Source organism: Camellia sinensis, chromosome 7, assembly GCF_055761805.1.
Source record: "Camellia sinensis isolate YWXY chromosome 7, ASM5576180v1, whole genome shotgun sequence".
In the NCBI taxonomy this organism is placed as follows: Eukaryota; Viridiplantae; Streptophyta; class Magnoliopsida; order Ericales; family Theaceae; genus Camellia; species Camellia sinensis.
In genome coordinates this window covers 170,922,996-170,948,892 of record NC_138967.1, presented here as the reverse complement: position 1 = coordinate 170,948,892, position 25,897 = coordinate 170,922,996, and the positions used below count along the sequence as shown (strand labels likewise).

The window sequence follows — 25,897 nt, the reverse complement described above, 5'->3', positions numbered from 1 at the left end:
CCTTCTTTATTTATTTTTTTTATTACATAAAATCCAATAAAAAATTTAAAGGAGACAAGTTTGTTCATCACCCTAAACATTATGAAGATGCTAAAATCTTTTTACGTTCATCTCCCTTTTTAATTTACTATTTTTTAACTGCACTGTCAAACGCTCCCTAACTCAAAGCTACTTGCACCAGCAACCTAGTCACTAGCTAGGTCCCAAATCATAGTGCTAAATTTGCTAATATGCTGGATAATGATTGCTTTGATGATGATAACATACTTATAAATATTTGGGAAAAAAATAAACTGTACAATTAATGCTAATAGTACAATTAATGGATCAAGATAATGTGATGGATCAAGAAAAAGAAAATAAAAATAAGAGCTAAAGCACTTTCGTTGGTCCCATATTATGTGTCCTCACTTCTCACTAGTCCCATGATGTGATCTCCATCTTTCTCCTCTCCAATAATATCTTTCATCCCTCTCCTCCAAAAAAAAAAAAAAAAAAAGACAAGAAATTCCAGAAGAACTCATTTGCATCGATCATCGATGTCAGGTGAGAAAGGAAAAGGATCAGGAGAAGGATCATCACGATCTGCTGCTGCACTTGTTGATGATGAAAATAATCAGCGTCAGCAGGTGCAGCAACCTGCTCAATTGAGCCGATATGAGTCACAAAAAAGGCGAGACTGGAACACCTTTGGGCAGTACTTGAAGAATCAAAGGCCTCCGGTACCCATGTCTCACTGCAACTACAACCACATACTCGATTTCCTTCGCTACCTCGATCAGTTTGGGAAGACTAAAGTGCACTTACAAGGGTGTGTGTACTTTGGGCAGCCTGAGCCACCGGGTCCTTGCGCTTGCCCACTTAGGCAAGCTTGGGGAAGCCTTGATGCCCTAATCGGTAGGCTTAGAGCTGCCTATGAAGAGAATGGTGGCTTACCGGAGTCTAATCCTTTTGCAAGTGGAGCTATACGCATTTACTTGCGTGAGGTGAGGGATTCTCAAGCAAAGGCTCGGGGAATCCCTTACAAGAAAAAGAAGAAGAAGAAGATTCAAATGAATGCCTACAACGACGCCTCAAACCCTCAGATGCAGTTATCTTGATTGCTTTCAGCTTCTCAACAGAATGGTAATTTTTCCCCTAGAAGTTGGATCTTGTTGATATATAGCATGAAATTGAATTCAACTTTCATTGATATATATATATATATATATATTTGTGATGTTGATGAACTATAAGGCTTGTGCTATATGATTATTATTGTTTTTATTTTTAGAAGTTTAGATCTGATTTGAATCCTTAAATGAGAAAATCCTAGAAAGAGGAAAAGAAATCAATATAATTGAACTATCCATTCTATCAAGAACTGAGACATATCAGTCCCCTTCATAGAAAACCCTAGGCCAAGGGTTCCAAAACCCTAATTTGTATACTCACTTTCAGTGTAAAAATACATAGAATATCTTATAGTACTTTATTAGCATATCAACTTTTACACTCACCAAGGTTAGGGGCAATCATCAAAATAGGGAGAAATAATTTAATATAAGGATGATACCATTTTATCACTGGTACAGGGTATCATTATTCAATAATAAATTATTATATAAGCATAATAAATCTCGATAGGCATATGTAGTAGTTACAAAATTATCTTGAAATATGCAGTTACACCTAAATCGAGGAATTCACTAATCCTTTTTTATTTTTGTTATTGATTAATAATACTGTGTGTTAATGTACCAAATTTTTACTCAAAAAACAGGAGCCCATCTCATGCAAAATCACAGATTGTTAATAACCAAAGTTAAAAAATATATTATTTTGTATGCTTACTTTTCTCTATTCTTGGTCCCTTGGGGATTCTACAAGATCTTGCGCCCTCCATGAATGGCCATTAGACATGAAATGATCAAATTATTCACATAATTACAGTTTTTAAATGAGTCAATAAATAAGAAAAATATGTGTATTTAATGAACGCAATGCTTATATATCTAATGTGTTTGTTTATTTGTTTGTTTGTTTTTTTCATCAGCAAAAAGAGGAAATCTTTATTGATATAAACTAACAAATAAGGAGGGAATACATCAAAAAAGATTAGGGGAGGTGAGTGTAAAGAATATCATAACTACACAAGACAATCACAATTAGGTTGGCGCTGACAAAACAAGTACAATCATATGTTAGCACATCACCAAGTTGGAGAGGATCCAACCGAACAAGAAAATAGAAAAGAAAACCAAAAGAAGGCCAACCCCAACTGAAAAATGTACAGGAAACACAAGAACCACCCAAAAATAACTTAGTAGTCCAAGTCATTCCTCAAATATCCTTGGATGATGTTCTAATCTATTGGATATTAGAGACCAACTCTGAATTGAGTAACATAGCCTCCTTACATTGCTTTTAATCCACAAAGCCACTCTAACTTTAGTCAGTTCCTGCAACTCCCCAAAGTTTGGCTTTGTATTCTTGAATTTGCATTCATTTTTGTGTTTCCACACAGACCCACTATTGCCAGCAACAGAGCTTTCCACAATCTTGCTTTCAACTTTCTATACTTAAAACCAGCCCACTATTCCAACCAAGGTTCTAAATCGCGGTATCGGGTAACGTAACAGTATCGATCGCGGAGTATCGGTATCGGTAGTATCGATCGGTACGTATCGGGAATCGGGTGTCGCGGTGGTGAAATTTTAAAAATCATTTCAAAGGTATTTCAACTTTTTCTTTCCCGTACCGGTCCGAACCGGTGAGTATCGGCCCGTCGCGGCTTGTGTAACGGCTTGTGTAACGCTTACAAGCCGATACGTACCGGGACTCGGCCGATACTCCTGTGATTTTCAATCTCAGTGGTATATCGGCCTGTATCCGTCGCGGTACCCCATTTTTCCGATACGTATCGGCCGATACGTAGCGTATCGGCCGATATTTAGAACTATGATTCCAACAGTCCTAGCAAAGAGCGTGGTATAACCCAGTACAATCCCCACCAATTCATCAAATGTGACCAAACCTTCCAAATTGGATAGCAGCCTATCAACACATGATCAGTTGTTTCCATATCAGTGTTACAGAAAATACACAAGTTACTCATGTTGACACCAAGTATACCAATTCTCTGTATATAAGTAGAAGTTTTAATCCTACCCTTTCACACTAGCCATCCAAAAAATTGAATTTTTGGGGGAGAGATATTTTTCCAAATAATGTGTTTGTTTGTTGGTGTTAATGCATCAACATATCAGCTATTAGTCTTAGGTTGCATTTGGTTTAATTTTGGAATTGTGATTCTCTTTTGGAGTTGTGAATTGAGTGTGGAATTGTGAGTTAAGTTTTGAAAGGATAAAATTTGTTTTGTTATGAGTTTTAAAAAGAATGTTTGAATTTTAAATTTTGAAAAGAGCGGATTAGGTCTACCCGGTCGTCTGCCTGGACATCCTCCTGGTTGTTCGGCCGGTTGACCGGAACAGTGCAAATTTTATTTTATTTTTATTTTTATTATTATTATTTTTTATATTTGCAACTTGTTATTTGAAGAAAAAAATACTTTTAAAATAAAGAATTTTTTTATATAGATTTTTTTATAAAAATATCACTAACCATTTTCAATACTATATCATCAAAAGAGTTTTGAATTGAGTTTGAATTGTGCGTTTGGTTATAAGTTTTGAAATTAATTTTTGAATTGAGTTTTGAGTAATTTTATGTTGTGTGTTTAGTTATGAATTTTAAAAAGTAATTTAAAAATTTTACATTTGGAATCATGATTCCAAAGGCAAACCAAACACAGCCTTGGATTTCTTGTGGATCATAAATGCAAGAGAATTCTATTTTAATTTTTCTTTCTTTCTTTCTTTTTATAATTCAATTCTTATTATAATGGATGTTCTTTCTTTGGAAATGCTACTGTTCTATTTGCCTGAAAGATTGTCTTTTGATTGTATATCAGAGTAATTAAGTACTAAAACTATAGAAATAAATTAAGTGTAACAATACAGAAAACGATTACAAAACTAGATTGGAATGCTCGGTTTAGCACAATACTACTTCTTCCCAAATCTTTTGATTTTATTGATGTACCCCATTAATGTTTACCTTTTTGGTCCCATCAATTAGATTTTCTTTCAGCAATAAATAAATAAATAAATAAATAAATAATAAATAAACTGGATACAAAATGTACACGCATGGACAATTTTTTAGATGTAAATACCACTAATAAATTTCATAAAATATGTCCGTTCATGGATATTCTAAGTCCGTTTTGTGATTGATTTTTGTATTCACAATTATTATACATTATCAAGTTTTTTGTCACCTTTATGTGTCACTGCTTTCATGGATTCCTATAATAGTTCTTTATTTGTAAATAATAAAAGTAAATAATATGTTCGATAATATAAAAATAATAGAAAAACCTAGTGATATATAACATTGCTAAAAATCATATCATCCTACATTTCTAAGATAGCTGCTGGGTGAATTCCTTTTAAATTGTTTAATGGGATAATTATAAGTTGTTTTTAAAAGAAGCACTATGAAAAATTAACAAAACAATAAAAAAAAAAATTCATGATTGCAGCAACTGTTTTGATCAAACATCAGTCTAGTTGATTATTTTTTAATTAGGCATCCAATTCACTGATCTTGTTAATAAAATGATATTTTTATCATAATATTTATTTTTGTGTTTGGTTCATTAAAAATAATAATAAATAAATTACAAATAGAGTCAATATTTATCATAATTGTTTCTTTATTTTCATAAATGTTGAAATTAAGGGCCACATTGCAATGTGTGAAGCTGTTCTTCTACATTTTCCTTAGGTAGTTGCAATGTGCCTTTTATGCCAGTCTGCTGTTAAACCGGTTAACGAAAATTGTCAAATGAACTTCACATTAGGCATATTTTAGGATGAAATTGTAATTTTCTTTCAATTTGTACTTCTTCAATATTTTACCATAGTACTTTCTCTTTTTACTGTTTTTCTAAACTGACCACCCCTTTCCTGGTGGGTTTGTAAAATATAATAGAAAGAAAATACAGTGAACATTAGGCATTTTTAGGGTGAATGTGTAATTTTCTTTCAATTTCAACTTCTATATTAGCCCGTAGTATTTTCTCTTTACTATTTTTTCTAAACTCACCACTCTTTCCTAGTGGATTTATAAAGTATTATAGAGAGAAAATACAATGAAAAAATAGAGAAGAAGAAGAAGGAAATTTCATGTTTGCCTGAAAATTGTCACGTGTGTAAGGTGACAATTTTCGTTAGGCAATTTTACACCAAATTAACAAAAGGACCATAACTTAAATGAAAGTGCGAGTAGTTGAACGTTATAATTAAAAAATAAGAGATTAAAATGAGATTTAGGGGTGGTTTGGGATGATCTAAATAAGTGTATTTTTTAACTTTTTATGTAATATGAATTGGATTTGAAGTAATGTGATAGAAAAGTGATGTGACTTAAACAGGATAGTGGACTTTTCGACCTTTTGACTTTTTTAACTCATGACAAACAAAGCCTTAATGTAAAGTGCTAAATGCAAAGAGTAATTTACTCAACTTTCTATCGTTTTGTTTATGAAATCATGAAAAATAAAAATAAAAACACAACCAAACACCTTTGCAACTTTTAAATATGGACTGATGAACTATCAGATACAAATTTTGTTGATATTTCTGTGAGGCTTTTGATAATAGTACTTGCTTTATGAATGAATTATATAATGAAGGGTTAGAATTCTCATATGTTTAAATTTGAATTTGATTGTCATGTTCAGGCTCATGGGACCTACAATGGCTTCCATTTCAATAATTCGAACTATTCATTTTATACGGCCTTCTATGTATATCACTCATGAAAAAAATTTAATTGATAAGGTAATTGTAAGTTTTTCTAATAATTTTAGAGTGCACACACTGTATATATCTCACAATGCAATGGCACCATTTATCACTTGGTGTGGTTTCTCCAATGTCAAGAAGAATTATTGCTTTTGATTTTCTCATCTACACTCTTTAATTTTGTCACAAAATTATTTTCATTTTGATCATTTTATTTTAACTCTTCATTGTTTGGAACTATTACAGGCCCCATATGATTTTCGGATCTGGCAATCTTTCAGCATGTTTTGGAGCTCTATCGTATCGGATATTGTGGTGATCCAACGATTTAAGTTTAAAGTTGAAGCAAAATGACGTTTTAAGTTGTGTGTGGTTTAAAAAATAGTACGTGGTATTTTGATGTCATTTTACTTCAATTTTAAACTTAAGTGGTTATATTATGAACTTTGTTTACATGTCTTGTTGTGGTAAAAAAACGCAATAGAGTCATTGCAGAAAAGTGATTCTCGTCCAAATCAAGTACTTGATATTTCTTTTACTTCTTTCTCGCGAGAGATATATAGCTCAAGAACTATATATATATGAATTGTATAAATGAGAGTTCATGCATGAAGTTGACAAAGATAGAACCAAGAGTTAGATGTGGTATATATATATGCTCTTTCCTTTCATTTTAACTTTCAATTTAGTTTTGGTAAATTACAATTTTAATTATTATAGTTTGATTCAGATTTCAGTTTAATTCTTATTATTTCAAATTAAACAATTTGATCCCTACATTTTAAGTCTAATTTCAATTTAGTCTATTCGTTCAAGTTGAATGTTAAAATTATGACACCTGTTAGTCCCTTGAGGTGTTCATAAACAAAAAAGAAAAATTAATAGAAATTTGGACGGAATGACTAAATTGAAAGTAGACTTAGAGTGTAGTGACCAAAGTAGAATTTGGATCTAACTATAAGGGTGAAGTTGTTGTAGTGTTGGCCAAACTTAGAATTAATTGATCTATACATTTTATTTTTAATTTTTAATTTTTTTGTACTTTTTATACATTCTATTTTTTTTTTATCAGCAAAAATCTGTTGTTAGTGGTTAGATATCTATAAAAATTAGTGTCTCTACCCTTATAAAATACCAAATGCTTGCCTTCTTAATTCAACTTCTCCTTAGGGAGAGTTGAACCCACCATGACCTCCCCCCTTTTTTTTTTGATCGGCAAAACAAAGAAGCTTCATTGATGTAAAAAATAGTACAAAGTACAAGGCACAAGGCAAAATACATCAATAAAGAAAGGCAGGTGCAAAAGTATTACAACGGGCTGAATCATCTCAATTAGGTTGGCACAAAAAAGCCCATCCTATCATTTGCTAGCACCCCAGAGTTGGTGAGCAACCAACTGAAGAAACGGAAAAAAACACAAAAGACAGCATAACATTCCCCCCCCCCCCAAACACTAGTATAGCAGAACTAACACCCATTAGTGCAGCAGTGCACATTCAAAATCAGAAAAACAAACAAGGCCTCAGTCTAGAACTAACACCCATTATAGCAACTAGTGCCCCAGTCCAGAACTAACACCCATTGCAACAATTCAAATGCTCCTGCAAAACCAGATTCAGCTCATAGAGATAGAACAAACAGATCATACACACCATGACCTCCCCTTTGATATAATATTGATGTGTACCTTTCTTTTTACATTAATAAATTTCTTTTGCCTATCAAAAAAACAAACAAATAAATAAATTTAGAAGAATTGTGGTGGCAAACTAAGTTTTATTTATTTATTTTTGATCGGCAAAACAAAAACTTTATTGATGACAAAAGGCACAATACATGCGAAAATTACATCAACAAAACCGGGGAAATGCAAAAGCATTGTTTTTTAGAGATTGATGCATCATAAATTTTGCATGAGATTGGTTGATGTTTTAGGATAATGTGTTGATGCTAACAAGAAATATACTTTCTTGCACACTTGATTGAAGAAATTATTATTATTAGTTTGATCAATGTGTAAGAGTAGGCTACTTTGTGTTTTCCTTGTTGCATATGATACATAAATTCAAATATATATACGTCCATCTATATATTATTTGTATAAAGTTGGTTTAACTCGTGATATTTCATATCTGGAACTGGATTCTCTATGATTTGCATTTCAACCGTACGGTTTTAGGCCCATCATGGTCTACTTTGATGACAACATCTGTTACCTTTTGTGAAAAATATTAAATTGATTTGATAATCACAATTACATATTTTATTACATTTATTTATACAAAAATAATTAATATGTTATCAACATTATACTTGTTGGTTATTTTTTTAGAGAAAAAAATATAATAAAATCATGCAACTACTACAATTATTAAATTAATCTCTTTTTTTTTTTATAAATAATTTACATACAAGGAATTGAAATTTGAATAAATTGAATCTTTAAAATAAGTCATATAACAACACATAAAAATAGACGGGATAGTTTAATCTTTTTAACATACGGAAGAGAATTCAAATCTTAAATTTTATCAAGACATTTTTTTTTTTTTGATCAGCAAAGAATAATTTTATTGATAAAAGGAAAGAAAAGAGGGACTTGACTGAAATGCATCATAGCTCAAAAATACATCCCAACTAGGTTGGCACCTATAATTGAGCCCAATCATATGCAAGCCAAGGCCGATACAAAGGTTGATGAGACCTCAACCAAATCTGGGAATGAAAAATAAAAGAACAAAGGACTATATCCTGCAGGAGACTACAATTTGTGGCCCTTCAATCCAGCCAAGCAGTACATGAAATCATGGATTGTGTAGGAAGGCAAATGACTAGAAAACTTCACCCATGTGGCCACTTTGATCTTGATACTATCCACAATATTCCCCCAAACAGGAACTATAGAGTTAAAAACCATGTTGTTTCTTGCAATCCATAAACTCCAAACCACAGCCAATGGAATTACTTCCCAGATGAGTTTACCCAGGTGTTTGTATTTTTGACCATACCACCATAAAAGTAAGTCTTGTAAGGAACTAGGGGAAACCCATTGGGAGCCCCACCAACAAATAATTTCAGCCCAAACCTTCCAAGCGAATTTACAATGCAGGAGCAAATGCAGAGCAGATTCGTTATCAATACCGCAGAAAGCGCAGTGATTGATAGCGGGGATAATGAGCCTGCGAGCAAGGAGATCCGAAGAGGTGATTCGATTCCACCAAACAAGCCAACCAAAAGCTTTAATTTTGGGAGGGGCTGCTGATTTCCACATCTTCATAATCGGGAAAGGGGTTAAACGAAGAGAGTTTTCAAAAATTCCATAAAGAGATTTAACTGTAAAGGAGCCTGATGGGAAAGGAGTCCATAACAGGTGATCCACACAATTGTTATTAATGCTGAGAGGTTGAGGCAATTTACTAATCAGCTCAAGATGCAGCTCATCTTCCCAAGCTCTCAGGGTTCTCCTATATGTGATATTCCAATGAGTTTGATTACCCGCAGCCTGATACAAATACTGGTGGACGAAGGAATCTTGGTTTGTAGCTAGAGAGAAAAGTCTGGGATATAGGTTGGACAAAGGAGTACACGAGACCCAAGCATCCAGCCAAAATTTAATTCTTTTACCATCCCCTAGCTTGAACTGAATGTTTTCCAAAAATAATGCAATTGCTCTAGATCCATACCTTTCCAAAGATGAGATACTTTTCCACACTGCAGATGAAAGACTGAAGCTTGAGCCATTAGGTAACCAACAATCTTCATTCACATTGTTTTTGGCACAGAGAACTTTCCTCCACAAGGAACTTTTTTCGGTGGCGAATCTCCACCACCATTTGCATAGGAGAGTATCATTGCCATCCTTAGTCTTTCTGAAGCCCAAACCGCCAAAGAATTTGCTAACAGAGCATGCCTCCCAGTTGAGAAGATGTAATTTCCTTTTGGCATCACTATCCCCCCATAAAAAGGATCTCTGATATTTATCAATTAAGTTTGCCACTTGGGTAGGGATTTTGAAAAGGGACATATAATAGATTGGAAGTGAAGAGAGAACAGATTTAATCAAAGTAATTCGCCCTCCAAGAGAAAGATACCTTTTCTTCCATGAGGCTAGTCTTTTCTTCACTTTGTTAATGATAGGCTCCCAAGTAGACAGTCTTTTTGGGTTGGCCCCTAGAGGCATTCCAAGATAACTGATTGGTAACGAGCTCACCCTGCAGTTAAAGAATTCGGCTACTTGAGAGGTGAAGTCCCTGTTAACCCCAACACCACAAATTACAGACTTTTGGTAATTGATCTTCAATCCGGAGATTAATTCGAAGCAACTGAGAATTCTTTTCAGATTAATAATCTCGTCCCAATCTGGATTGCAGAACATAAGAGTGTCATCTGCAAATTGCAGATGTGAAAGGTTCAATCCCGAGCTACCGATATCCACTCCCTTGATAAGATTGAGTTTTTTGGCTCTTTGGATGAGAATATTTAGCCCTTCAACCACAAGATTAAAGAGAAATGGGGAGAGAGGGTCACCTTGCCTTAAGCCTCGCTGAGGGGGAAATTCTTGAGAGGGGGAGCCATTCACCAAAACAGAAATATGAGGGGAAGAAACACATTCCTTAATCCATGAGATCCACTTTGCACCAAAATCGAAATTTTGAAGAATATGAAAAAGAAAGTTCCAGTTGACACTATCAAAAGCCTTCTGAAAATCCAATTTGAGAAGAAGCCCACCTGAAGAGTTGCGCTTCCACAAATCAACAACTTCATTGGCGATGAGAATACCATCCAAGATTTGCCTCCCTTTTACAAAAGCTGATTGAGTTTCATCGATCAGATTTGGCAAAACCGATTTCAATCTACTTGATAAGACCTTGGCTAGAACCTTATAGATACAGCCTAGCAAACTGATGGGCCTGTAGTCAGATAAAGAAGATGGGTTTGGAATTTTTGGAATCAAGGTTAAGAAGGTGGAATTCAGGCCTTTCTTAATCTTGCTGTTAAGATGGAATTCATTGAAGAAGAGACAAAGATCTGCTTTTATGAAGGCCCAGCATTTTTTGATAAATTTCATATTGAAGCCATCAGGACCAGGAGCCTTATTACCTTCGCAATGATTTATTGCATCCAGGATCTCAGTCTCAGAAAAAGGCTGTTCTAACAGAGATGCATCCAAATCAGAAAGGGAGCGCTGAAAAGGTTCTGAAAATGTGGGTCTTGAGGGCCACTTTTCGGAGAAGAAATTCTGAAAATGAGACCTAACTGCTCTTTTTATTTGCTCCGGATCTTCTAAGTGAATTCCATTGATGAATAGATTGCCAATAGCATTTTTCCTCTGCCTTGTGCTTGCAATCATATGGAAATATTTGGTGTTTTTGTCTCCATTCTTGAACCACACTTGCCTTGATTTTTGCAGCCAAATGCTCTCAATCAGCCTTGAAGTTTTCCAGAATTCGAATTTCAGCTTCCTCTTGTCTGTTGACTCCTCCTCAGATAGAGAACGGGTCTCTTGAAGGAGATCTAGAGAGTGTAATTGATTACCAATGGAATTGAGTTTTTCAGTTTGATCACCAAACTCCTCCATATTCCACTGTTTGAGAGCTGATTTCACTTCCTTGAGCTTCATAAAAATTATGTGCCCAGCCCAGCCAAGGTGAAGACTCTGATTCCATGCGCCTTTGACAACTTTTAGGAAATTAGGATGGGAGGTCCAGGCATTGAGGAATCTGAACGGCTTTGGACCCCAGTCTCTATTATCCACCATGAGGAGAATTGGACAATGATCGGATAATAAGCGTTGAAGACCCCATTGTTTAAAATCGAATCTGTCCAGCCATTGTGAGTGGAGGAGAAACCTGTCTAATCTGCTCCATCTGTCAGCCTCTTGATTATTAGACCAAGTGAAGGATCTGCCTTGCAAGGGGAGGTCTCTAAGCTCCAGATTGGCCACTAGATCACTGAGATGTTTCATACTAGTAGAGATTGTAAGACAGCCTTTTCTTTCCCCAATTCTAATAATTTCATTAAAGTCACCCCCAACACACCATGGTAAATCATAACTAACTCGGAGACTTAATAATTCATCCCATAGAATTTTCCTTGCCCTGGCTTCATTAGGAGCATAAATATTAATCAAAATACAATCAAAGTCCGGAGAGATCGTACCTTTAAGAAGGATGAAGTTCGGTCTCTGAATGCATTCACAAACTGAAAATACTGATTTATCCCAGACGCTAATAATACCGCCCGAAGTTCCTTCGGCCTCCACTGCTGCAAAACCCGGGTCATTGTGGGGCCAAATAGAGTGGATGAGTTGATTTGTGATAGTTGCTACCTTGGTTTCTTGGAGGAACAGAAAATCAACTTTGTGCTGAGAGATAAGATTTTTAACACCTCTTCTTTTCTCCCTTTTCCCTAAGCCCCTTATATTCCAAGAGATAATCTTCATGGAAAAACAAAATTAAAGTCCAAGGATAGGCCGAGTGGGTAGAGGATTAAATCCTCTCACCTTCTGTATCGTTATGCTGAAGCTCATGTTGGCCATGGGGTTCATTAAGCTTACTAACGACCTCTACATCTTCTTCATTACTTTTCAGGCCAAGGAGCTTCCCAATTTCCCACACTGCCTGGGCTTCGTTGAGTATAATGCGATTGCGATTAGCTATGGCCCCTGAAGAAATTGATAATGAAGTTGTTGCTGCCGCTGATCGGACTGATGCAGCTTTTCCGCCCTTTTTCCGGCCCCCTCTTCTGATGAATTTATTAGCTGATACATTACCAAGCACGTGCTGCAGGAAGGCTGCTAACAGGAGACGTGCTCTGACAACCCCGTTCCCCGGCATGGCTGCTAACAGTAGGCGTGCTCTGACATCCCCGTTCCCCATTCACAGAGTGTTGTCTCGCATCTGTCGGAACTCTGGCTTGTGAGATCAATTCCTTACCGTTTGAAAAATGGGCGCCATGCTGGTCGACGCGCATTGGATGTACATTGGCCACATCCACTGGGATAGCCACGTCATCGTCTTCTTTGCCAGAGAGTTCTCCAGCAGCCTTTGGCGTATGAGTGCTTATAATCTGTTCCTCTGTAACACGGATAAGATGATCATCATGCTTGCAAACCAAGGTGATGGCGCGATTAATGACCTCAAGCTGATTTGTTATAATCAGAACTCTGCCACATTCAAAAGATAGATGCTTCAACGTTGAGTCATCCAACATGATCACTTCACCCCAAACTCTTCCTATGCTCTTGAATGTGTTGAAATTCCAGAGATTCAGTGGAACTCCATAGCAGTTGATCCACACTGTTCTTGAGCTAAGATTGGATAGTTTCCATAGAGACCATTCTTGTGCATCCTCAAATCTTGAAGTGAACCAATCCTTGTTTTTGTGGATTCTGTTTCTCATAGCTTCTTGGGAATCAAAAGTTAGAACATATGATTTACCCCCCATAGCGCACCTGAATATTCTTGCCATCCTCAGGAGAGAAGGTGCTCGATATGGACTGATCTGCAGTTGGAAGGCTTGCTTTCACCACCACACTCCTATAGAGCCATTCAATATCCGTTTCCGTCGCGTGTACTTTGATAGAAGGTTCAGAAGCATGTGCCTTAGTAGCTTGGTCACTTACTAGAGCATTGCTTTTGACAATGTCCGCATAAGAGGGTTTGTTTAGATTTTGCACACTTGGCAACTTCAAGGTGTTGGAATAGCGAGCTTCATGAAGATTGGATCTCAATTTATGTTCTGCCTGAAAGTGCTCAGGATATGGTGGCCTCTCAAATCTTGCAGGCTTGACAATAAGGTGATAATCACCATACCATGCTCTGTTGAGTTTCCTGACTGCCTCCTCTGCCGAAGCTGGCCTCTCGTAACGGATGAAGCCAAATCTTGAGTTGAATCGCTTGGTTCTTCTATTTGGAATTGAGGCGTGGACTACACTTCCAAATCTTTGAAAAATACCCTTCAGGGAATTCACCTGCATCTGCTCTGGAATGTTGGCTATGAAGATGGTGGGAGATGTTCTAGGTTTTCTATGCTTTCTAGAGACGGTTGTCCAGTCATGGTCGGTAGCTCCACTGTTGTGGCCAGCGTTGTTGTGGCCAGCATCCATCTTTGGTCTCCTGTAGATGTGCCTTCCACTCTAGTCGCTTTGACTTATCAAGACATTTATATGCATGTCCCACTTATAAATTTTATGATCTGATCATTGGATTCCTTTTTCACCATTTCACCCAAGTTAATCAATTTACCTGAGTGTTGCAAACCACTTAAACTCACATGTAGTTGGATTAAATTGATAAAGTTAAAAGATTGATAATTCACATACACATTAGAATATTTTTTCAATTTAGTGATTTTTGAAAGTGTCACAAAATTATTGGTTTAATGACATTTTGTAGTTTAGTGGCATTTTGAACAAATGCCATTTATACCCGTACCACGGTAGATACTTGCAAGTGCCACTACACCATCATGGCTAAAAACTTTCAATGACATTTTGATGTCATGGTAGATATTATTTGTGGCATTATCAAGCTCCATTAAAAAAAGAGTTAGTGACACTTCAGTGGCACTTATAAGTGCCATTACACTATCAGGGTTAAAAGCTTTCAGTAACACTTTAATGTCAAGTGCCATTAAAGATGACTTGCAATCTAAAAAATGCCACGATATGGATTTTTAATGACGCTTATTATGTCACAATTGATATTTATAACACCTTCATAAATGCCACTAAATCCAATTTATTTGTGCCATTAAATAGATATAGGTGCCATTGAAACTTATTTTAGTGACACTTTGCAAAGTTACTATCACTATTGCAAAATGACACTTATATGTTCTTTTCATTGACACTTTTAAAAGCTACAATTATGCATGCGTAAATGCCTAGAAAAATTGAATCAATTTTATAAACAATTGAATATTAATTGTCACATCATATATTAATTTGACATCCATTCATCCTATAATATTTTCATAATAATAAATAAATATTACTACCATAAGATCATCACAGCAAAAACAAAAAAAATTCAAACCACAATCAGTTATTTATTATTGAAATATAAATTTATTTATATTGCAATAAAAATCCCTTGCTTGAAATTATAAAATATTCTACCACACTAACAAAGTCAATGCAAAAACAATTTAAAAGAAAATTATTCCAACCATAAGTTCTGAAAAGCTATAGTGATATCCATATTCCGAAGAGAAAAATTATCAAAAATAAAATCAGTTCCCAAATTCTCAACCTCACTTGTATAAATATTCTCGGCTAGCACCCATAACTTGCGAAATCTGCATCTAAAAGATAAATATATAAAAGTAATTGAAACTATATTAAATTAATGTAAATTTGTTAATGAAATTAGTATTTATGAAAGAAATTTACCACAAATGGAGCAGGCCAAGCAACATGAGCTCCAATAGCTTGTCCAACTATTTTGACAAGTCCATATGATCGGATCAAGCTCTCATTAGGTTTGATTGGCACTTGAACATGTATCTCCAAATAGTCAGGTCCCAGTTCTTCCCCTTCTATTTCTTTAGATGCATTTGTGCTTTTAAGTACTCCGATTGCAACTGTTTTTGTTGGCCTAATGATACTTTTTAGAACAACTACATCTCCCACTTGTAAATCAAGATTTAACTACTTAAGTAATTGTATATTTAAAATTAGTAAATAATAGTTAAAAAAACTTGTACAAAATGTTAGAGTGAAAATGATCATAACTGAAAGTGATATGCATTTCTCTAGTAGATGAGCAAGCCAAATGCGTTTTTAATTGGTTCACTACACTATAACAAATTATAGTAAAGTAACAACCGTAAGTCTTTAGACCATATCAAACAATAGCTTAAAAAATCAATAATAACCAAACGCACCAATCAACAATAATCAAAACCATGCCCATTATCAATATCAGGATCCCCTAACCTCAACGATGTAAATCAAATATAATTGTGAAAAATGACAATCAACTAATTACTTTCAAGCAATATTTTGAGAGAATCATAAAGAGCCCATGTGGTAATAAATGATGGAGAGATGTCTTGTTAAAAAAACACAAATTTTGTCATGTAACAAATTTCGTCATGTCATGATTTTGACTATGTAGCACATTTTGTTTAGATTTAAACAACGGAATTAATGTCCGTAATATTCATTCCTTGGTTAATTGTAAGATAAGTGTTGCATGCTATTCTAAAATAAAGCTGGAAGTAATGTGATATTTATGATTAGCTCTTAGTAGGTACTTGAGTAAGAGAGGTATCTTGTATCGATGACAAAGACCATGCTTGATGTCGAGCTGCCATATCAAGAGGACTAGAAGTTGTTGTGGCCTAACCAAATTTGAACTAATTAATTTTACAAACACACACACATAGATATACGTATGTATATATAAGTGTAGGAAAACATTAACAACTTATAAATTCTATTAAAAAAATTACCTGATTACATGTGTTTGTCAAGTTATTCGGAGCCTGCTGAACATGGGAAACTTTGGACCTTAACTCCGAATTTTTAGCTTCCATAGCATCCATTGTTGTGTCTTGGTTTGCTTTATGACTAGATGTATCTCTCCATAAATTAGAGGGGGAGACACCTAATCCATACATGCGAACTCGTCCATGTTTTTCTTTACCCATCATTTGTCCAAATGTATCATTTGGGCACTCATTTGATAAATTTGCATTTGAGGTTGTCCTCTCATTCATTTCATCTTATAAGGTTGCAATAAACATAACTTAATATATACATTTCAATCACTCAACACTATAATGTGGGAATTTTAACTAATCTACAAGTTCAAATGGACATATAATAATTTGGTACATACTATCATTGTTTTCGTTGCCTCAGGAGTTTCAGTCTCATTTGTATAACATACTTTAAACATGTGAGCACGTGTTGCAGAGTGTCCCAACTTATTCTTTTACAAAATAATATATTCCAAAATATAAATTATATCATTCTGTCATATCATGCATACATTATCATATTAAATATACAACATGAAAAGATGAATTAACCTGCTTCTTTCGAACACATAGAAAACTTTTTGTTCCAATAGTATGATTATACTTTCGCTCTGCACGACTTGCTTTGTTTTTATCACTTTGTGCCTAAAATTACAAATACATAAATTAATGGTGCCCAAACTATAGCAAGTAAAATAACATATAATGATCATATCAAGTATACATTTACTTCTTCAATGGCCCAATACTTAAAAAGGTGTTCCCACTGATCAACATATACTCTATTATCTTTATAATCTTTTTGTTGGTCAAAACTCAAGTGGTTTTTATAATAATTTTTCTTTATGTTTGCTTTCCAGTCTTTTAACTTCTTACCAGAGCACTTCATAACCCAATTCCTAGCATGGCTTGGAAGATCAAACTTTGACTGAAAAGAGAGAAAAAGAGTGAGCGAGCGAGCGAGCGAGCGAGAGAGAGAGAGAGAAAGAGAGAGAGAGAGAGAGAAGAATAAAATAATAGAAAATGAATCTTTCCACATAAAAAATTAAAAATAAAAAAATTATAAAGAGTGTTTTTTTAATCATATTACTCATGTTTACTATTTTTCACATGTGATCTTCGCACAATATTGTGTTATTTACCTGTACAAGTGCCCATACGTGATCTTTGTAATGTTCTGGGACTTTATGCCAATTCTTGTAAGTGAATGGTGCATTTTTCCCATCACGCACAATAATTCCAATGAACGATGATAACTTTGTTGCTAATTTGTCATTAGGTTGACCAAGTTTGTTCCAATTGACTGTTAGGTGCTCATTATTACGAGTACTCCAAATATTATGCATTTAAGTGGGACCTCTAGTTTTCTTTTGTCCACTAGCACCATCTAGTTATAATAAATAAATAAATAATAATACTAATAATAAATTATATACGAATAAATAATGACATTTTTATAAGGTTTGAACTTGCATACCTGCATTATCATTGGGCTAACTAGAGTTTGGCTGAATCTCAGATGGAATTGACTCACTAAACTCACCAACATTGCCTGAGCAAAACTGAAGATATGGGTCCATAGGCTTTTTGCTTTATAGATGAATCCTAGTATGATTCAAGCAAAATAGACAAATCAAATTGTAAACTTAGAATGATCCAAATAAATTATTTGTAAATGAACAAAATACTTGAAGAAAATTAACAAAAAAAAATTATGTATTCACCTTTATTGCGTTGCTATCTTGATAATGACTAAATGTAACATATAGTTAATAAATATTTTGTAGCCACATATCAAAATCACATAGTTAAATTAAAAACACATTAATTCTTCAAACAATCAATTAAATTAACAAAAACAATGATAAAGAAAGAGAGCAAAATGAAACTGTAGAATTGTTTTTAAATATAAATAACTAGCAATGTTCAACAAGTTTAACAGTCACATAAGATCTAATTCTTCCTCATCTCCATCATCATCTCCATCATTATGAACATCGTTGTTTCTCAACACTTAAGAAAGTGGCGCATCTACAATTGCAGCAGACATGTTTGTCCTAACCAAATCAAAATTATTGTCTCCATCATCACTTTGTGTATTGCATACAACACTATGCAAGTATGCCTCCACATTGTCCACAGAAGAACCCGCATTCATATCATAAAAATCTCTTGGATTTATCATGATAGAAACTTGCCAATCTTTGTGTTTGAGGTCTTCTACATACATTACCTGTTCTGCTTGAACACAAAAGGCTTAGCATCTTTCATTAATCGTGCGAAGTTGACTAGTGCGCAATCTTTATCTTGTCTTTTCCCTGATTGTGACACCCATTCACCTTTAAATAACACGACCTTCTTCCCAAACAAATAATCTAACTCAATTATTTCTGTTAACACACCATAAAATATAACATCTCCAGAGACAGGATTTCCATCTCTTTCACTTGCAAAGCTTTGTGTTTTTGTTGCGACAATAATCCCACTATTTTGAGTTTTTCTCTTTCACTCGATCTCCTTAGTATGGAACCTAAAACCATTTATCAAGTATCACTTATATTTTGTGAAAATTGTATTTGGACCATAAGCCAAACTTCTAAGCTCTTCAGTTATTTGACTATCCCCTGCATTATGCAATTCCTCAACCTGTTTTCAGACAATTGACGACATAACTTCTGTAAGTGTGGAATGAAATTGAAGTTAATATAAAGTCAAATTTTAAGGAACTTCAAAACATTGCTTACATGTTTATCAAACCATGTTGGAAATGTTTCACTATGAATGCGATCAATGGCCATTTCACGAAGACGTGGATTTTGTATGGCAAGAAATCTACGGTGTTGTCTATATGCCATATAAAAGATTTGTGAGTGCATGGAAAAGTATGTATAATAATAATAATAATAATAATAATAATAATAATAATAATAATAATAATAATAAATTGATTACAGATGTGGAGTGTCTTACTCAATAAATTTTTTGACTATTTCACAATTAAATAGCACATATCGATGTGCCTTTTCTTTTGTGCCATCATCCATTGTGTCTATCATGCCCTTACTTAATGGTCGGTCAGGCATTGAGAAAATAGATAATCCTTCTATACCATTACCGCCCTCATCATAATTTCAAGACATCCGGTTGAACTGTGTCTCAACACCTTCCATATACCTTGAGAAAAATGTCAAGCATTCATTTGCAAGGTATCTTTTTGTCATACTACCCTCTGGTCGACTTCTATTTTGCACATATGACTTTAATCTACTCAAGTACCTATGTTTTGGTAAGTTTAAAAAACAAAATTTTGAATGATGTTCAATAATAACAGAAGCAAAATATCATAATGCTGGTAAAGAAATATGTAATTTAATATAATCTTTACTTCTCAATAGAATACATCCAACGATAATGCATAGGTTCTGCTAATCTAGCCTCAGACGCTAAGTGAACCACCAAATGCACCATAATATCAAAAAAGTTAGGGGAAAATATTTTTTCAAATTTACAAAGTGTTATTGGAATTTGCCTTTCAAGATGCATAAAGTCTTGTGCCAAACCTATTTTAGAGCATAACTCTCGAAAGAAATTACTCAACTCAATCAAAGGTGAAGTCACATATGAACTCAACATTCCTTGAATTGCTAAAGGGAGTAATTGTTGCATCAAAATATGACAATCATGACTTTTAAGTCCAAAGATTTTACGCTGCCTTAAGTCGATGTATCATGAAATATTCGTTGCATAACCATCAGGAACTTTAACAGTCTTTAAAAATTTACAAAAAGCGTCTTTTTCTTGTTTCTATAATGAGAAACAAGAAGGAGGCAAGATGGTTTTTTTTGCTGCATTTTTTTTTGGATGGAGTTCAGGCCTTAAACCTTGAAGTTTCAAGTCAAGACATGCATTTAGATTATCCTTTGTCTCCCCCTCTAAATTCAATAGTATTCCAAGCCCGCTTTTGCATACATTTTTCTCAATGTGCATCACATCAAGATTGTGATGCACTAGATTATCCTTCCAATATGGTAATTCAAAGAATATGCTTCTTTTCTTCCAATTATATGGTAATTATGGATTAGTACTCACCTTTCCGTAAGTGATATTGAAGCCATGTAACATATTCAATACCATAGAACCAGTTAAAGGATTGGGTCCAGTTCTTTTTTCTTTAGTTCCATCAAAAGATCGCTCATCATCTCGAAATACATGACGTTTGCCCAAGAATCGACGATGACCCATGTAACAATGTTTTCAACCATGCTTTAACCACCGGAAGCATGTGTCTTTGTGGTATGAAGGGCATGCATACTTCCCTTAGTACTCCACCTTGACAAATAAGCATAAGCAGGGAAGTCGCTGATAGTCCACATTAATGCTGCACACAATTGGAAATTTTGTTTAATTGATGCATCATATGTCTCTATTTCATCCACCCATAATTCCTTTAATTCATCTATTAAAGGTTGCAAATACACATCAATATTATTTTCAGGTGCACTACAATCAAGGATAATCAATGATAATAGAAAATTGGTCTGCTTCATACACATCCATGGAGGCAAATTATATGGTATAAGAATTACAGGCCAGGTGCTATACGTGCTGCTCAATGTTCTGAAAGGGTTCACACCATCACATGCCAAACCAAGTCTGACGTTTCTATAATCTGCTGCGAAATCAGGATGTAGGCGGTCAAAAGTCATCCAAGCTGGAGAATCGGCAGGATGTCTCATACAACCATCATTAGTGCGACCTTCTTTATGCCACTTCATAGATAATGCTGTTTTAGATGACATGAATGACCCTTGTAGCCTTGGTATCAAAGAAAAGTAATGTAGAACCTTAGAAGGTGTTTTATAGCTGCCTTTTTTAGAGGATGCCTCGTTGCTTGAATCATTTTGGTTTGTTACATATCTAGATATATGGCAAACATAACATTCATAATCAGTTTTGTGCTCATTCCTATACAACATGCAATCATTGGGACATGCATGAATTTTCTCATAACTAAGTCCTAACTCCATAACTATCTGCTCAACTTTATAAACAGTATTAGGCAGTGTTACACCCTCTGGGAATGCCTCCTTCAATAACTCTAATAACATAGTGAACGAATTATTACTCCATCTGCCTAAATTCTTGATATGAAATAACTGAAGGATAAATGAGAGCTTTGTAAAATTCCTACATTGTGGATAAAGCTCTTTTTGTCTATCATTTATTAACTTGTAGAACTTCTCTACTTGTGGATTTGGTTTATCTCCCAGATCTTCAGGGTTGTCTCCATCGACTCTGTCATCGTCATTTGAGATTCCAAATGTCTCGTGTACTAAACCATGTGTATCAATATTTAATTGTGGCCTATTCAACATGTGTGTATTAAGACTTGTTGTAGCAATAGATGATGCTTTACCATGTAAAACCCATTTAGTGTAACCCTTTGTGAAGCCATCACATACTAAGTGATCATATGCAACTGATTGAGTGATGGGAAGTGTAAGTCCACACTTGATGCATGGACATATGATCTTATCCTCATAACTTGCATTAGTAAATGCAAAATCGAGAAACATGTCAACTCCTTTCTGGTATGCATCACTTAATCTTGATCGATACATCCATGTCTTACCCATAAGTAAACAATCTCGATTGAACAAGTGTCCAAAGTGTTTCTAGAACATTAAAACATGCATATATCAATAACAAGTATTTGAAAGTTATGATCGACAAAAACAACTAAATTTGATTTTGCAAGAACTATAAGATACAACAATGAATAACATAACATATTCAATATATTGGTGCATGATTATAAGGCAACTCATGTCAAGAGAAAACATGTAAAAGAATTCAACTATTATAAAGTCAATCACTACAACAAAAAGTATTTTTAATAACATTTTTTTATAGCATTTTTTTTATATTTGCTATCAAATATGATACATCTAGAGTATTTTCTAATAAAATAGTATTAGGTGATAACACTATATTTTTTATAGCATTTATTCTAATTTTAATAGCCTTTTACAATTGTTGTTAAAAATTAAGTGTGTTTATGATTTTAATGACATTTTGTAAATGTTATAAATGAAAACATAATGCTATCTTAAATATTAAATTATAAATTCCAAAATTTTAGCAATAAAGGTATCCCATGATCCCACTTTCAAGTAGTTTCCTAATTTCCATCTCATTGTGGATAATCCAAAACAATACTACTGGGACTCTTGCTCCATAAAGTTTCATGGTTCAATATTTTTATTCTTAACGCAAAGGTAATACTGTTTCTCTCCCTCTCTCAATTCTACTCATCAATTATATGTAATAAATATTGATTATAGTTTCTATTGGATTTGATATAGAAGCCTCAAAGGCCATTAATTGATCTTAAGTGCAGTAGAGAAAAGAGAAGATTCGACAAACAAGTTGTGAGTAATTTTTTTTTTTTTTTGGGTGTAGTTTTCTTGGAGTGATTCGATGTATGTATGTTGGTTTGCTATAATTTATGAATTAAGTTAATTTTTCTTTCATGTATGTATATATATATGTGTGTGTGTAATATACAATTCATTTTCTTGTACTAATAATTTCTATTCAACGAACAACTAATGGTAATAAATGTTATAAGAACTGGATTTTGAAAGTGGTGTAATCTAGGAACCGAGACATAAATTTTCACATTTGTGTCAAGAATATAAGTGTTTGGTGGAGATAAAAGGTGTGTATTGTGAGGTCTATGTATAGAATGAATCTAAACCACATATTAATAGTTAGTAATTTGTCAATAAGATTCCTAAATTTATAGTATTACTATTTGAAAATTGAAATTCTTGATTTACATGAGTTTCTTTGATTCGAGGCATTTGCAAGGTGTTTAGATACAACTTTGAAAGGTGCTCCCTATGTATGAGATATTTCAATTCTTGAGTATATCCACATATATAAAAATTATATCAAATTAACCATGGTAACTATAAAATGTTGTTTTCCTTAAATTCCATTGTCTAATTTTTTTTGGAGCCAAAAATTAGTAATTTATTTGAATAAATCCTTTAGCATGATGTGAATTTTTGTGATCTTGGATCTTATATGATGATTTTGAACTCTTTTTGGATTTAAATTTTTTTTTATTTCTTATTTCTAGAAAGTAATGATGAGATAGATGACAAAACCCAATGACTTGTGTTCTACATTTATATACTGGACCAAGTAATATAGTGGCAATGGATTAAATGAAGAACTTTAAAATATTGACATTCTACACATTTTATTTTTTTAATCTTGCATATAAAGAGATACTCTCCATTTCGTATTTATGATAACAATTTTTTTTTTTGATTTACTTATATAATCAATCTAAAGTTACTAACTTGGATATTTAATTGTTGAATGAAGTCAACTTTATTACTTCATTGGGTATGAAACCAAGATTGAATCACTTGGACTTATGGATTGCTCAGATACACGTACTTTTATTTTTTTAATTTATCTTTTGACCATGAGGATCTAATTAATTGTTCATTTGCAGGCTTCTTTATGAAGAAGAAGATCAAATTCGTATGAGAAGCAAGCCTGAAGGATGAGAAATTCATACGTGAAGGAGTGGGGTATTTGAGTGAATGTGGATTATTTTGACCTTTACATGGACAAATTTAGGACTTAAGCTTTTTATATGCTATATTTTAAGGTTGTGAAATTTATATTTTGGTACTTTACCCAAATGATGTAATTATTTTGTTCCTTTAATGATGGTTGCTGTTCTTTAAGCAATGGATGATAATATTTTTAATCAATGTTGGAATTAGCTAAGTACATCTAGATCTTGTGAAGTAGAGTTTTGCATAAAAGGCTATATGAGATCAGATCATAGTTACAGAACCATATATATATATATATATATATGTATATCATGTTTTTTATAGCTTAATCAACATACACCACAACAATCTGACATAAACAAAAATAATTTCCAATTATTCATGAGCTCGTCCAACATTTCAACTAATTAACAACATAACCAATAAAACATAAATATTTTAGAGTTCTGTGACTTCAATCAAAACATAGGGTAGACAGTCTTTCCATTCACATGTATAATAAAAAAAAAATAAAAAAACAACTAACACATGGGAATTCGTGCCTCTCTATTTAATGCCATCTAATGCTTGTTCATTCACTTTTTCCCTCTAATCTTCTATGACAACAGTGGAATTCGTGCCAGCACTAGTCTGGTACGGCTTCGTAATTTAAAATTTAAAGTTTTGGTTAACATTATAGGTGAAACATATAACCAAGATTAGGGTAGAGGCATCAAACTTTCATATGATATATGATAGTACTTTGTGTCTGAAGGTAGACAGGTCATTACAAGATATGTTTGTTGGATTTAGTTACAAAATTTTCTCAATAGAAACTGACTCTCTTACTGATATCTATTTTTCTCTCTCACTTTATGTTTTTATATGCATCGACACTCTGTTTCTAAGCTTCTAAAGGAGAAATTCTAGGTACATCATTTCTGTAAGCTAACTTGTTGATCTGATTTAATCAAATTCTGTGTCCTGATATTGTTGATCTGATTTTATCAAATTTGTTGGATTTGGCAGTGAACTAACTCCAGGCTTCTCTCAAGTTTGCTCATTTTGTAGGTACATGGATAAGCTTGATATGCAAACTGTGAGTGTGAGAAACTAATATTTGTGGGTTGAGAGTTTTGGGAGGAGAATAAAAATCCAGACCCACTTGTCAATGACCATATTGAGTGTTTTTGAAATATTCTTGTATACTATATCCTCTTTTCTGTGCAGGTACTTTGAGCAGAAGTATTTTGAGTGTTATGAGATTTTATATTGTGGGCCAAGTGTAGTGAGCTTTTATAATGTGTGTTGGTGCTATGTTCTGGATGATACTGTGGCATCATTTCCTGGGTATAGTAGATGTTCATGTGTTCATGCTAGCTATTTTGGACAGGCTTTACTAAACAAAGTGAAAATCCTACGTGATTTGTGATTAGATCAAGATAAACATATTCCAAAACCCAATGAATTCAAAACACTCAACCTAAAATCATCAAACACTTATGAGAGTGATTTTAGTTTGTTTGTTTTTGAGAATAAACAATAAATCGACACAAACGATTTTTTTACGTGGAAAAATCACAATTGAAGAACCTTCAATTGTAATCAAAAATCACGGGCGAAACGCCACTATCAATCCACTACTGAAGAACAAAAAGATTACAAAGATACAATACAAATTACCCAACCCAGTCAATTTGTCTCTGAATCTTCTGTAACTCTTTTCACCACACCTTCGTCACGGAATTGATCTTGAAGTTGATTCTACACCACAACTCCACTTGTCGAATTAACGACTGCGTAGAATCAAACGCCTTTTGAATTCTACGCTTTAATCTTCGGAATCCACCGAAGAGAACTTTCTTGTAACTTAAGAAGCAACCTCCTTAATGTATGAATCTCAATGCATAAGTTCAGAACTCTCTCAAGAACATCAAGGAAAACTATGAAAAATCTCCAAAGAAAACTTTAAACACA

The 25,897-nt window shown here is 33.9% G+C and overlaps 2 protein-coding genes across 2 annotated transcripts; one reads left to right on the top strand and one right to left on the bottom strand.

Annotated features, from left to right (window-relative positions):
• The first annotated feature begins 393 nt into the window (after window positions 1–393).
• Window positions 394–6,529, top strand: LOC114260552 (protein LIGHT-DEPENDENT SHORT HYPOCOTYLS 10). Its single transcript, XM_028200700.2, has 2 exons — window positions 394–1,125; window positions 6,099–6,529. Exon 1 carries the CDS (start codon window positions 540–542, stop codon window positions 1,098–1,100), a length of 561 nt encoding a protein of 186 aa, XP_028056501.1. The 5' UTR covers window positions 394–539; the 3' UTR covers window positions 1,101–1,125; window positions 6,099–6,529.
• Window positions 6,530–20,605: 14,076 nt separating this feature from the next.
• On the bottom strand, window positions 20,606–21,976 carry LOC114260562 (uncharacterized). The gene has a single exon (XM_028200710.2). The coding sequence runs from the start codon at window positions 21,974–21,976 to the stop codon at window positions 20,606–20,608; it is 1,371 nt and encodes a 456-aa protein (XP_028056511.2).
• Between the last annotated feature and the right edge of the window lie 3,921 nt (window positions 21,977–25,897).